Here is a 14,800-nt window from a genome sequence, read left to right as displayed (position 1 = left end):
GAATTTTGATTGATTAATTTTTTTTTCATCGATTCAATTTTCTGAATTAGTCAAACCACTAAAAAAAGAAGAAATCATTATTTTTTATTTTTTATTTTTTATAGCGGAACCAACCGAACACGCCAAGCGTTATGGACGTCGACCCAATTTGTGGGGTTTCGAGACCACAAGTGAACGTGGCGGTGCCATTTTTCTCTTTATTAAAAAAGAAGCCGTAATTTGACCGTCTGGTCGAGCCTGGTCACACTCTTCTCATCTCATCCCGCACCTCATCACGGAACGTCTCTCTCCCGTTTTCCAAGTCGCCAGGATCGCTCGCCGACATGTAACCCTCGTTCCCATCTCGATCTCGATCTCGCCCGGCCTATAAATACAACAAAACCTAACGTACCCCTCTCTCCCAGAAGAGAGCAAGAGAGCAAGAGAGCAACAGCAAGAGAAACGATCAAAACACATAGAAGAGAAAGAGAAGAGAGAGATGGATTCGATAGATATGATCCAAAAGCCGCACGCAGTGTGCATCCCCTACCCAGCCCAGGGCCACATCAACCCCATGCTCAACCTCGCCAAGCTCCTCCACCACCGGGGCTTCCACGTCACCTTCGTCAACACCGAGTACAACAACAGCCGCCTCCTGCGCTCCCGCGGCCCCTCCTCCCTCGACGGCCTCCCATCCTTCCGATTCCGCACCATCCCCGACGGCCTCCCACCCTCCGATGTCGCCGACGCCACCCAGGACATCCCCGCCCTCTGCCAGTCCACGAGTAAGTTCTGCTTGCCCTACTTCCGGGACCTGCTCGAGAGGCTCAATGAGGAGAGCACGACGTCGGGTTCCCCGCCGGTGAGCTGCGTGGTGTCGGACGGCGTGATGAGCTTCACGCTTGACGCTGCTGAGGCGATCGGTGTGCCGGAGGTCCTGTTCTGGACAACGAGCGCGTGCGGCTTCATGGGCTACGTACAGTACCGCAATCTTATTGACAAGGGTCTTACTCCACTCAAAGGTATGCATTACTAAATAATGGTTTGATTTGGTTTGTTTAAGTATTCCCACTTGGAAGGTCTACGGCTAATGATTTTTTCATTTCTCTTTTGTGTATTTGGTTTGCAATTCACACTGTTTAGTTTATTTTGTTCCGGATTTGCATGATTAGTGAGTGGCCGAATATTCATAGTTTTCTACTAGGTAGAGTATTTAACTAAGTCAACAGTCAAAAGTAGAATTTTAGATGTGAAAACGTTTCTATGAATGGTCAAAACGGTTTGATTGATCGACTGTCAATTTGCAGATGCAAGCTACTTGACAAACGGGTACCTAGACACCATCATCGACTGGATACCTGGGATGAGAAATATCCAGCTGAGAGACTTACCGAGCTTCATCCAAACCACTGACCCGGATGACCTGATGATACACTTCGTGTTGAGAGAGACCGAGAGAGCGAAGAGAGCCTCGGCCATCGTTTTCAACACGTTCGACCGGTTAGAGCACGAGGTCCTCGACGCTCTTAAGGCCATGTTCCCTTCCATTTGTACCCTTGGCCCCCTTCATCTCCTTACAGAGCAACTACCCGATGACGACACCAAGTCGATCGGGTCCAACCTGTGGAAGGAAGACTTGGGCTGTCTCGAGTGGCTCGACTCAAAACCGCCCGGCTCGGTCGTGTACGTGAACTTTGGGAGCATCACAGTGATGTCTCCGACACAGCTGGTGGAGTTCGCATGGGGGCTCGCGAACAGCTGCCAGACGTTCCTGTGGGTCATCAGGCCCGACTTGGTTGTCGGCGACATGGCAATCTTGCCATCGGAGTTCTCGGCCACGACAAGGGAGCGGAGCCTGCTGGCGAGCTGGTGCCCCCAGGAGCGAGTGCTAAACCACCCGGCGGTTGGCGGGTTCCTGACCCACAGCGGGTGGAACTCGACGATCGAGAGCATCACGGCCGGCGTGCCGGTGTTGTGCTGGCCGTTCTTTGCGGAGCAACAGACGAATTGCCGGTACAGCTGCGAGGAGTGGGGGATCGGGATGGAGATCGACGGCGACGTGAAGAGGGACAAGGTGGAGAGGCAGGTGAGGGAGCTGATGGAGGGGGAGAGAGGGAAGGAGATGAAAAGGAAGGCGATGGAGTGGCAGCAGATGGCCCGGGAGGCCACGCGTCCTTCTGGGTCGTCCTACTTAAACCTGGACGAAGTGATGGACAAGGTGTTGCTGTTGCCCAGAAGAGATTAAAGTTTGTTCGGAAATTCGTTTGCGATAGCGGAATATATGAGAAGAACTCTTTAGACGGTCCTCTTGTCTGGATCTTATCAACTTCAGTCTCGTGGCTTGGATTTATTTCCATTTATTTTGTGCAATAGGCAATGAAATGGCGGCTGGTGATAGCATTGGATCAATAATAATGATAATAATAATAATAATAATGATGATGACAATAATAGTCGTATTATGATGATGATGATATGGACCGTATGATAATCCCACTTTGAGGGCACTAGCCAAATTTGAACATTTACCAAGTACATGATTGGTTGAATAACTTATTATCTTATTCTGCCACCATTTCCTCTAAGAAGAAGACCAATTGAATTTCTTCTCCTCTTTAAGATCGTTGCCCCACACGTTTTCCTTAGGGAATGGTTTGAAGAAATAATTATAATTAGGATTTTGTCATTGAGTGGCGTTGATACACGTTTTCCTTAGAGAATAGTTTGAAGAAATAATTATAATTAGGATTATATCATTGAGTGGCGTTTATATACATTTTCTTTTCTCCTACGCTGAGGTCAAACATGGATCATGCGGCACGTAATCCGCAAACAAAACAATTCAATATAACGAGGAAAGTTTTCAATCTTTTACGTTTTCAATAATTAGGATCCTTATTTTTTCAACTATATTTTATTAACCTAGGATTTGAAACCTATGATTGAAAATAAGCCAATTGTCTAATATGAATACGCCTGTTGCTAACCAACCTTAAATGGATCTCCAGCTAAAAAATTGAAGGTTATATGCTCAAATCGTACTAAATGCGCGTAACCTCTTTAGAGTTAGGATATTAGCATAAACTAAATGCTTATACTTAATAGCTGAACCTCTGAATAGCTGAGCCTTTGTACTCGTGATGTCAGATTCCTAGATTATCATAAAGAGCACGGCCGATAACCATAATAAGTTTTGACTTGAAAGATTTGATTAATGTAAAAAGAAAAAAGTACTTAATTCGCTAAGAAAGTTGCTCCATATGTGGTAAAAGAATTTTAAAAAAAGAAAAGGGCTATTTAATTCATTCGATGAAAAATACATCTATATAAGAATTAGAATCTTGCCTATCGTAGTGTTAAAAAATGTTCAAACTGACAAATAATGCTCATAGTTCCATTTTTTATAAGACAATATTGGTGCAATTATTTTGCTGAAAAATAAATGATTTAGAAAATATTTTCCTAAAAATAATTACTTATATTGCTTGACAAAATAAATGAATGAAAATATTTTCACCATCAATTAATATTTTAAATAAAAATCGTTATCTGTAATAAAAATATTTTTCATTGTCTAATTATTTCAAGTGATATAAACGATCATTTAAAAAAAATGTATTTCAAATCATTCATTATATACAAAGCAAATGAGCTTGCCTATTTCTTTTAGGATCTTGGAATGTAAATTCCCAGTGTTCCAATATTCGACGACAAAACTCTATTTTTTAATTTCAGCTAATTGTTTTAGGTTTTAGGAAACAGATTATTTAATTTCGGATGAAAATAACTATTTGGTGTTTTTAAGTGCTTGTTTTGACACTCTAGAAGATATCGGAGTCATCAAATCCAAAACAAAAAGGTATAAATATTCCCTTAAAAATCCAAAGATTGAAATGGTATCAAATAGAATTTTTTTAATCTGCTATTGAGCTCCGGATGTTAGGGTGGGTGCTTGCTATTGCTCACAAAAAGTAGGACTATGTAAACGAAAAAATAATTTAACTATGCGTATATAAACCTGTTCCTTTCAATAATGAGTCATGACTAGTCGATTTCAATATATAGAACTCGTGAATAATGATGATAGTTGTGTATGATTAAGCTATTAATTAATGTTGGCAGATGGTAAATTGTTTTCTTGAAAAAGTTTCACTTATCTAAACATCATTCAGTATTTATAATAGGAATAATATTACGAAAAAACTCTAAACTAGTACACCTAAAATAAATTTATCCAAAATTAATTTTTGAATAAAAAAATCCAAACTGGTACACAAATGACAAATTTAATCTTTGTTAGTTTTCATTAAATTTTCCTATCAAATTGTCAAGTTAGATGACACATGACATTTTATAGGCGTATTAATTTGTAGTTTTATCTTTCATTTATCATAAATGTATTAGTTTATGATTTTTCATGGAGAATAAATTTGCAATAAATGTACTTGTTTGGGATTTTTAATAGTCAAAAAATTAATTTATGATAAATTTTTCATAAATATACCGATTTTAGGTTTTTGATACCATTAAACTTTGTTAATAATCCTTATTACAAATCCATTTTTCTCCTGACCAAATTAATAACTCTGATTGTTTTATAAGAAACGAATTTTATTGAAAAATATTTCCGATAATTTCTTTAAAAAATGATTTTTTTTTTTTTTTTTGTGTGCTTGGTTACTTTTGCTAATAAGATGGAAGTCATTTGATATAGGAAAGTAAGGAAACGCACGACCAAAAAAATAAAAATCGATTATGACCCTAAAACTTGTGGCTACCGAGGGCCCAACATCTGAACGTCGAGGATCCAAGTCTAGCTGCCGCCCTCTATGGTCCGTCCACTGGGGGGGTCCTGTTAAGCACTTGGATCCAATCATTAGGGACGATCTTGACGTATTCGGAAAAATCGTTGATGATTTTCTGAAGAAAATCCATTTTCTCAAAGTCAGGGAGATGTCTTTCTTGATTGAAATGATTTTCTTTGGACTCATCTTTTTATATTATCTGAATGGTGAATATTTAAGCAAATACTATTTAATGTTGATTTATTTCATCAAACCCGCTAACAAGGCCACGTATATCAAAAGGGTCTCCTGGCCTATAAATGTACCCCAACCTACCTTCTTCCCATGACAATTGCCATCTCTCTTTTCCATACGAAAAGAAGAAAACAAATCAAATTTCTTGAAAAATGCTTTCTTATTGAATTTTCCGTGAAACAAACATACTCTATAAACCATTTTAATTAGAGACTGAATTTATTGAAAAATTAACCCACGATGTACATTTGATTACTAAACTTGCACTTTTTTCTTTAACTTCTCAATTTTGTAATTTATGTCATATATCGTCCAATTTGTAGAAAATTTCCAATTAAGTTCCTTGGCTCTAGTTCTGCCAAATTGAAAATGACGAATCCGTCGATGTCGGCCCTGGTACGAAACGCAAAGATTGGTTCCACCATAAGCAATCAATCAAGCAAAAAGAATGGATGATGTGTGGTTTCCGCTGGCTAAACTACGCGTGCAATAATCCTAGCCAAAATTGAGCAGAATATTTGATAACATCTCGGACAATGGAAATATATTTTATTCGTAAGTGACACAAGTGATGTTGCATAAGGCGAGCGATCAAACAATAATATAGATAGAAGAATAAAATAAATCGGACATCGGATTTATGTGGTTCGGTCGTAAAGACCTACGTTCACGGGGAAAGCAACAACGAATTTCACTATACATCAAGTAATACAAGAAAATTACACGCTCGACTTACTCAAACATTTTCTCGGTATTTCCCAAGTCCCAATTACACCCAATAACGCACGCAATGTTTAGTCCCAAAATTCATCAAGATAATCTCTAAATCTCACGAAAGAATTACACACAAATCTTACCACAGGATTTAATTAGCTTGAACACTAAATCTTCTTGAATGTAATTTACAAACAAAAACGACAAAGAAAATCCCTCCCAAGCACTCGACAACGAGATGGCGCTTCAAGACCAATTCTTCGTGATCAACAACTACCCACAAGCAAGCCTTGAGAATTGATATGTAATCCACCGCCAGAGAATTCCATGCGTGAGGGGAAAACAAATTAGCTAGGATTCGGTCAACTCAAGTAAAAGCTTGGACTTTCCTTTTGCTGTTATCTTACCGATTTTAACCAAAATATATCTCTATATATTTTAAACAAAATTCAAGTCCAAGTCAAAGTTGGACTTTCCTATTTTAGCAGCTGTTATCTTGCCAATTTTAATCAAAATATATCTCTACATATTTTAAACAAAATCCAAGTCCAAGTCAAAGTTGGACTTTCCTATTTTAGCGGCCAAACTCTCCAATGCAAATTCAAAATTTTGGGAAGTTGATCTTCGGATATTCTTTGCTCGATTCGAACGTCCTCAACATATCCAATTCGGAATATTTGGAATTTCGCATTGAGCTCAAACTCGGAAACATATTTTAACAAGTGATATTTTTAGAAAAATATTTTTCAAATTATTCATTTTCTACAAAATAAACATACCGTCAAATATTAAAGAGTGTCCTTCAGCTATTTGTAAAGTCTCATTTTATGCGCTTTGACAATTTAAACGTTTAAGTGTTACTGTAAAAATTGGTAATTACCTTTATGTTCACAGTATGTTAAGAAATGAGCATTTTTGTTTTTAAATCATTTAATTAGTCCCGTAGGAGCTCATATGGAGTCAATGGCTAGTCGAATAATTGATTATTTTATTCGGCCGGCACCGACGGGGGAATAGGGTGGGGAATAGCTAGGATAATTATTAATATCAAAACCGCGTTGGTCAAATGAGAAGGAAAAAACAAAGTAGGCTGGCGATGTCTTGTACAACCAATGCCATGAAAAATAATTTATTTTGAATAAAATATAATTAAAGATGTCCCTATAACTAATATACCTAGCCAAAGAATTTTCTAGAAGACATTATTTTTAAATGAGCGCATGGTCAAGAATGCGTCATGCGGTACGTAACCCGCCAAAAAAATACACATTATAAGAGCAAAAGTTCTTCAAATTTCAACCTCCTCAGTCATTTGCTTGTGAAGTTTATTTGGCTAGCCTAGGATTTGCAACTTGTTAGCCAAAAACAGTTAGTTGAATTTGCATAAGCATTTAGCTAACTGGACCAGTAAATTCAAATGTACTACAAACTGTTCTGGATATTTTTAGCTCAAAATCCAAAAGTCATCCACTAAAATCCGACTAATTGCATGTAAACTCTTTCAAGTTACAACACGTGTAAAGACCGAATGCTTCTATCTAATCGATTCATGAGGTGTGCAGAGTCAAGCCAACCTCCAGATTGCTTAGCCTTTTGAACCCATTTGATGTTTGGCAAGCATAATTTGAGTAGATAAAAAATATTCAATAAAGTCAAAAAATTAATTAGATTGCTCAGCACGAAAGTTGCTACTTTACGCAATAAGAAGAAAAAAGAAAATGGCTACACAATGTAATTCGTTCCGTTTAAGAAAAAGATGATAAAAATGGCTACTTAATTCATCGGCTACACAAGCATGGAATCCAATCTTGAGATCTACTTGTGGGTAGGCATATGAAGGAACAAATAAATTGATGGAAGAATATGAGCTCGAAAAAGAGATACATGGGTCGTAGACAATATCTCTCCATGGCCTTTCACCTTTCAAAACGTTTTTCATGGACCATCGTATTTTGCCAATGTTATCGAATTATTCTCTCGTTACCTAAAATTCATTCTTTAATTTAAACTATCTACCGCAAATCCTTAATTTTGGATGAATTCTTAAAATAGGGCTAACGTCACTCGAGGAGAAATCTCAATCATCAAATCCAAAGGAGAACCAAGATCCAATGACCACTACAAACAAAGCTGGGAACATGTAAATGGAAAAGTACAGCATGTGTTCTGCAGTCACCTTCACTCAAATTTGGCTTCGCAGCGCAGTTCGCACTGCTTTTCTCTATGGTCAAAATTTGGAACACAAGAGGAAAACGGATAACAACAGTCCAAATAATAATCATTGTCTATTTTGACAAGTCAAGGCAAATTTCGAAAAGTATATTGCATGATTCGTAAATTATGCGAATTATTATTATCTGGATTATTAATTATGCACATTTCAATATAGATTCACCTGATTGATTGACAATTGAAATGGAATTGGATTTATAAATCAAGTAATATTTTGTTTTCCCGCAAGTTTCAAATTCTTATAAGTGCATAACACATGTCTTAAACCTTTGCTCACACTAGGCATGCATGCATATGTTGCTTTCAACAATGACTCATAGAGCTCCATATAGAGAATACAGGAATGGGGATGATAATGGTGTAAATTTAGCCTATAAGATAATATAAACAAATGGATTCAGTTCTCAAACATATTTCGCTTGTTTGAACATCATTTGGTGTTTAAAACCGTCAAATTACAATCCAAGCATCGAGGATCTAAATCCAACCACTAGCTTTCAAGGTCTAGTTATCAAAACCTTGGATCCACCCATCAAGTACTTAAATCTATTTATTAATGACGGTCTTGTAATAACAAATATCAAGCCGTATGTAAAAAATTAAAAACTACCTAACTTTTCATGAATTAGTCAAACCACTAAAAATAAAGATTTTTTAGCAAAAAAAAAAAAAGAAAACACGCCAAGGATCATGGCGTTGACCCAATTTTTAGATTATGAGATTTGCAAATGAACGTGAATGAGCCATGTGCCATGGGCCAATCAATTGGGATCGTGACCGCGCGGTGACTCGGGCACTTTAGGATCGGATTGGATTGCCGAAGCACCTAAGCCAAGCCTTGCTTGATCGAACGCTCACTCACTCACCTTACCCGGATCGTAGAGAGAGAAAGAATCTAGAGAGAAGAACTCTGGAAAGATAGAAGCTTTGTATTGTGGAAGTAGTGGATGTTTACAAATGACGGAGTATACCCATTTTTATAGTTGAGGGCCTCGGATTACATCTATTGATCTAGAATTCTATCGGCGAACGAGATTGCACCGCCTCAACTAGCAACATAAGTGTTCAACTACTAGACATAAATGCCAACTACTAGCTACCAACATATATGAAGCTAGAGTCTTCTAGAAACTTCGAGGAGAAGGCTTGTTGGGAATCCGAGCAAGCACGGGAGGTCTACCACGGACGAGTCACGGTCGACTCCGGGGAACCTCTTAGGTCGACCTTCTTTCGGCTCATGACATTCTCCCCCACTCAATCGAGCGACGTCCTCGTTGTTCACAGCTTGACGGTCGGCCTTCTTGGCACGAGCATGGGCTTTGGCACGAGCTCTTTGGTTTTGACCTCGTTTGGTGCGGACGCTCACGAACGAAGTACCACATCCTTTGATGATGAACTCAAACTTGTCACGCGGCTCCATCTTCGGCTTGGATGGAGCATGCGGCGCGCACTCAACCTCGGGAAGAGCACTTGGATGGGCATGGCGTGTGTTGGAGTAGGATCCAACTCTACCTTCAGCTTCACCTCGGCCAGCTTGTTTAGTCACTTCACGGACTTCAAATTCTTGTTGAGGCATCGGATTGTGGCGATGGTCTTGGTGTCGACCACCCCTTTGATCATGGGGAACGTCGTCGAGTATTGCGGGTCGAGGATCACGATGCACTTGGTCCTCATGTCAATCATGGCTCTCATGCTATCAAAGAATTGAATACCAATGATGAGATCATAATCATCAAGAGGCATTACCTCGAAATCCATTTTACCCTTCCATCCGCCAATCTTGACATCCACGTCCGAAGTCGCTCCTACGCCATGGACGCCCTCCGAGTTGATCGACTTGAAGGTATTCCCGGTTGACTCCACACAAAGCTTTAGGGCCTTCTCCACTTCGGTCGACATGAACATGTTCGATGCTCGCGTGTCGACTAAGGCAAAGAGTGTTCGATCGCACACGTCGACCTCCACAAAGAACATTTCTGAGTTTCGACGCAGCTTTTTCTTTGGATGGCGATCGAGCTTGGACGGAGTTGATTGTCTTCACGCCTCCAAGTCGGATTTGTCGCCTTTCTTCTTTGGGCTCCTCCTCCACCTCATTGATGGCTAGGAGTGCATTGATTTGTCCCATCTTCGGCACTTTTGGGTCCAGTGCAAACCTTTGCAAATAAAGCAAGGAGAGGGCAGAGATTGATCGAACTTACTCGCGTAGTCCGTCTACGATCAACCCCTTTGGAAGGACAGCTTATAAGTTCTTTCTCCCCATGTTTTGGCTCAGCCGCCTTGATCATGCGCGCCTCGAGGAGTGTTTCTTGCGTCGTCTTCGAGTTGATCCGACCTCCAATCTCTTGCTCGGTTGTTCCTCGGCTCAACCTTGGTGAGATCGACGAGAGACTCGGCCATGCTTAGTGCTCTCGCAAAGCTACTCACGTCCCAACGCTTCAGCTCAAGTTGTGCCCATGGCTTGAGTCCATCCATGAATGCTCGAAAGCCTCCTCTTCACTTAGGTTGCGAATTTGGAATTTGAGTTCCGTGAACTCCTTCACGTACTCTCGGATCATGCCTCTTTGCTCGAGGCGATGGAGCAAGCTACAAGCTCTTGTTGAGCGAACTCGAAAAAAAGTAGTCGCAGAACTCCCTCATGAAGTCGTGCTATGTGTCCACGGAATCAGCACTGCCTCTAATCTCGTTGCACCTATTGCGCCACCACAGCATAGCCGTATCAGTAAGGAACATGGAAGCCATTCTAACCTTGATCGACTCGTCTCGGATGTTGACGACGCCAAAGTATTGCTCCATACTCCACACGAAGTTGTCCACCTCTTGGGTGAATCGGTTGCCTTTGAACTCCTTTGGTTTCGACACCTCAATTTTGGACACCACTTGAGTAGGTACCGCACCATTCATGATGCTTAGCTTACATAGGGTGAGCTTGGTCTTGAGCTCTTGGATCTCCTTCTTCATGACTTCGACCTCTTCCCTACACGGGCTCACCTCCTCGATCACTTGGACATGCTCATTCAAACCATCGATCAATGCTTCGAGAGCTTCATCCTTGTCGAACAATGGAGCCGTAGCTTGGTTGATGCCGGTCGTGAAGTCTTCACGGAGCGAGCCCTCAACCTCCATGATCCGGTCTCGCACATCGTCAAGACCTTTCATGAGTTCGAGCACGGCACTCCGGACCTTTCCGATCTTCTCATCGAACGTAGCTGCAGCATCCACCGAGGTATCTCTTTTCTTTGCTTTGCAAGTCTCCTTGACTTCATAGCCTCTCCAACTATAGCCGCTTCTTGGCTTGACATTCTCTCGAACAGTTGGCGCTCTTCAATCTCTTGGAAACGGATCTCTCTTTAGCTCTGATACCACTTGTCACGGGCCGATCGATTGGAATCGTGACCGCACGGCGACTCGGGTACTTTAGGATCGGATTGGATCGCCGAAGCACCTAAGCCAAGCCTTTCTCAATCGAACACTCGCTCGCTCACCTTACGCGGATCGTAGAGAGAGAAAGAATCTAGAGAGAAGAGCTCTGGAAAGATAGAAGCTTTGTATTGCGGAAGTAGTGGATGTTTACAAATGAAGGAAGACACCCATTTTTATAGTTGAGGGCCTTGGATTACATCCATTAATCTAGAATTCTATCGGTGGACGAGATCGCACCGCCTCAACTACCAACATAAGTGTTCAACTACTAGACATAAATGCCAACTACTAGCTACCGATATAAATGAAGCTAGAGTCTTCTAGAAACTTCGGGGAGAAGGCTCATTGAGAATCCGAGCGAGCACAGGAGGTCTACCACGAACAAGTCACAGTCGACTCCGGGGAACCTCTCGGGTCGACCTTCTTTCGGCCCGTGACACATGTAACCCTCTTCTCATCCCTCACCGCATCACGCGTCTCTCACGTCTTCCAAGTCACCCAGAATTGGCCGCCGACGTGCCACCCGCCTTCCCCTCTCGATCTCGCCCCGCTTATAGATAGACCAAAACCAGAAAAGAGCAAGACAACAGCAAGAGAAACAATCAAAACACAAAGGAGAGAGAGAGGGAAATGGATTCGATAGATATGATCCAAAAGCCGCACGCGGTGTGCATTCCCTATCCAGCCCAGGGCCACATCAACCCCATGCTCAACCTCGCCAAGCTTCTCCACCACCGGGGCTTCCACGTCACCTTCGTCAACACTGAGTACAACCACGGCCCCTCCTCTCTCGATGGCCTCCCATCTTTCCAGTTCCACACCATCCCCGACAGCTTCTCGCCCTCTGCCAGTCCACGAGTAAGTTCTGCTTGCCCTACTTCAAGGACTTGCTCCAGAGGCCTAACGAGGAGAGCGCGACGTCGGGTTCCCTGCTGGTGAGCTGCATGGTGTCGAATGGCACGATGACCTTCACACTTGATGCTGTAGAGGCAATTGGCGTGCTGGAGGTCCTGTTCTGGACGGCGAGCACATGCAGCTTCATGGGCTACGGTGCAGTATCGCAGTCTTATTGACAAGGGTCTTACTCCACTCAAAGATATGCATTCCTAAATAACTGTCCGATTTGGTTAAATTAAGTAATCTCACTTAGCAGATTTACGGCGAATGATTTTTCTTCTCTTTTGTGGATTTGGTTAGCGTTTATATCGTGTGGCTTTGTTTGTTCCTGATTTACACATATAACCAGTGGCGGACTGTGTCGTAGTTTTCTAAGTACTTAACAAAGTCAACTGTGAAAAGTAGAATTTTAGATGTAAGAACGTTATCATGAATGGTTAAACGGTTTAATTGATCCACTCTCAATTTGTAGATGCCAGCTACTTGACAAACGGGTATCTAGACAACCACCATTGACTGGATACCCGGGATGAGAAACATCCGCCTGAGAGACTTACCGAGCTTCATCTGAACCACCAACCCGGACGACCTGATGATACGCTTCTGCTTGAGAGAGGGCGAGCGAGCGAAGAGAGCCTCAGCCATTATTCTCAACACGTTCGACCGATTAGAGCATGAGGTCCTCGACGCTCTCAAGGCCATGTTCCCTCCCATCTACACCCTTGGCCCCCTTCATCTCCTTACAAAGCAACTATTTGCTAATAACACCAGGCCGTTCAAGTCCAACCTGTGGAAGGAAGAGCCAGGTTGCATCGAGTGGCTCGACTCGAAACAACCCAGCTCAGTCATGTACGTGAACTTCGGGAGCATCACAGTGATGTCGCCAGCGCAGCTGGTGGAGTTCGCATGGGGGCTCATGAACAACAACCAGGCGTTCCTGTGGGTCATCAGGCCAGACTTGGTCGTTGGTGATGCGGCTATGCTGCCTACGGATTTCTTGGCTGCAACTAGGGAGCGGAGCCTGCTGGCGAGCTAGTGCTCCCAGGAGGGGGTGCTAAGCCGCTCAGCGGTTGGCGGGTTCCTAACCCACAGCGGGTGGAACTCCACGATCGAGAGTATCGCAGCTGGGGTGCCGGTGGTGTGCTGGCCATTCTCTGGGGACCAGCAGACGAACTGCTGGTACAACTGCCAGGAGTTGGGGATCGGGATGGAGATCGACAAAGACGTGAAAAGGAACAAGGTGGAGAGGCAGGTGAAGGAGCTGATGGAGGGGGAGAAAAGGAAGGAGATGAAGAGGAAGGTGATGGAGTGGAAGGAGATGGCCCGAGAGGCCACGCGTCCTTCCAGGTCGTCGTTCTTGAACCTGGACAAGGTGATCAACAAGGTGCTGTTGTCGCCAAGAAGAGATTAAGCTTGTATGGACATTGCTTTGCAATTGGGGCGAGTATCCAAACGATTCTGTAGACAGTCCTGTTGTGTATTGCCCCGTCTAGATCGTATCTACGCCCCTAGTAACTCCGGTCTCGTCAGTTCCGGTTGTTTTCATTTAGTTCTGTGCAGTTGGCATGCGTGTGAAACATCCGGCTGCAATAAAGTGTTTTCCCATGTTTTAATTGCGTTTTCTCCGTACATACATTCGCGTCGATTTCTTCGTGAAGCAGTGGCAATACGAGGAAGCAAAGGTGGCCCGTGAGAGCTTTGGATCCGAACTCTTACAACCTTTCTTGGTCACATAAATAACACAATATTTACAACGAGAAAATACTAGGTACCTTAGTAATAGACAGTTAGATTTACATAAATCCATTCGACCCTCAATTTATGTTATCCACAGGCTTACATAGCGAAAAATTTCAAATTGTTTTTCTTTTCCCTCTCTTGGCTATGGTGGTCTAAACTCATAAGTGAGGACGATCTGTCATTACCGCGAGAGTAAGTGTCATCAGAGGCCTTAAAATTCAAAATCGAGGAGGTGAAGCTTCCGAAACTCTCGATTGAATGATTCGCCACTTCCGAAGAGCTCGGAAAGACTTGGAGGCCATCATCGAGGGTGTTGTGGATGAGATTGAGAGAGCGGGTGGAATCATGACTGGCGTCGAAGGTGCTTCTTCAGTCTCTATGATGGGGAAGATAGAGAGGGAGGTTGTTATGGAGGAGAGAGAATGTGTTTTTGTTGTGCCTGCAAGAGACTTGATAGACAAAGGAAGAAAAAGTAACGGAGAGAAAGGACTAATAAAATTCGAAAATTTCTGCAATATGGGTCTGCAAATGACACGTGTCGAGCATTCAGTGGACTTGTGCATCTCTAGCATGTTTATCACTTCGAGTATCTAATATTTTCTACGTGGATGACAGCCATCTAATATGAAATTATTGATGCTGAAGTTGATAATTTTTGTATTTTTTTTCTTCCCCTTTTTTTTTTTTTTGTTTTTAAAAGATTCTGGCGAAGGCTTGTGTTCCCTAATCAAGATTGGGTGAGGGCTGCAACACCCAAATCAGGCAAAGAATCACCCTTG

At 42.3% G+C, this 14,800-nt stretch overlaps 1 protein-coding gene and 1 pseudogene across 1 annotated transcript; both read left to right on the top strand.

Annotated features, from left to right (window-relative positions):
- The first annotated feature begins 220 nt into the window (after positions 1 to 220).
- Positions 221 to 2,339, top strand: LOC104447964 (7-deoxyloganetin glucosyltransferase). The gene is made up of 2 exons (XM_010061721.3): positions 221 to 1,001; positions 1,287 to 2,339. The coding sequence occupies exons 1-2, from the start codon at positions 479 to 481 to the stop codon at positions 2,222 to 2,224; spliced, it is 1,461 nt and encodes a 486-aa protein (XP_010060023.2). The 5' UTR covers positions 221 to 478; the 3' UTR covers positions 2,225 to 2,339.
- A 9,675-nt stretch (positions 2,340 to 12,014) lies between these two features.
- On the top strand, positions 12,015 to 13,916 carry LOC104447965 (annotated as a pseudogene).
- Positions 13,917 to 14,800: the final 884 nt, after the last annotated feature.

This window comes from Eucalyptus grandis, chromosome 3 (genome assembly GCF_016545825.1).
Source record: "Eucalyptus grandis isolate ANBG69807.140 chromosome 3, ASM1654582v1, whole genome shotgun sequence".
Taxonomy (NCBI): Eukaryota; Viridiplantae; Streptophyta; class Magnoliopsida; order Myrtales; family Myrtaceae; genus Eucalyptus; species Eucalyptus grandis.
The sequence above is the reverse complement of the archived record's forward strand: the minus strand, read 5'-3'. Positions and strand labels throughout refer to the sequence as shown.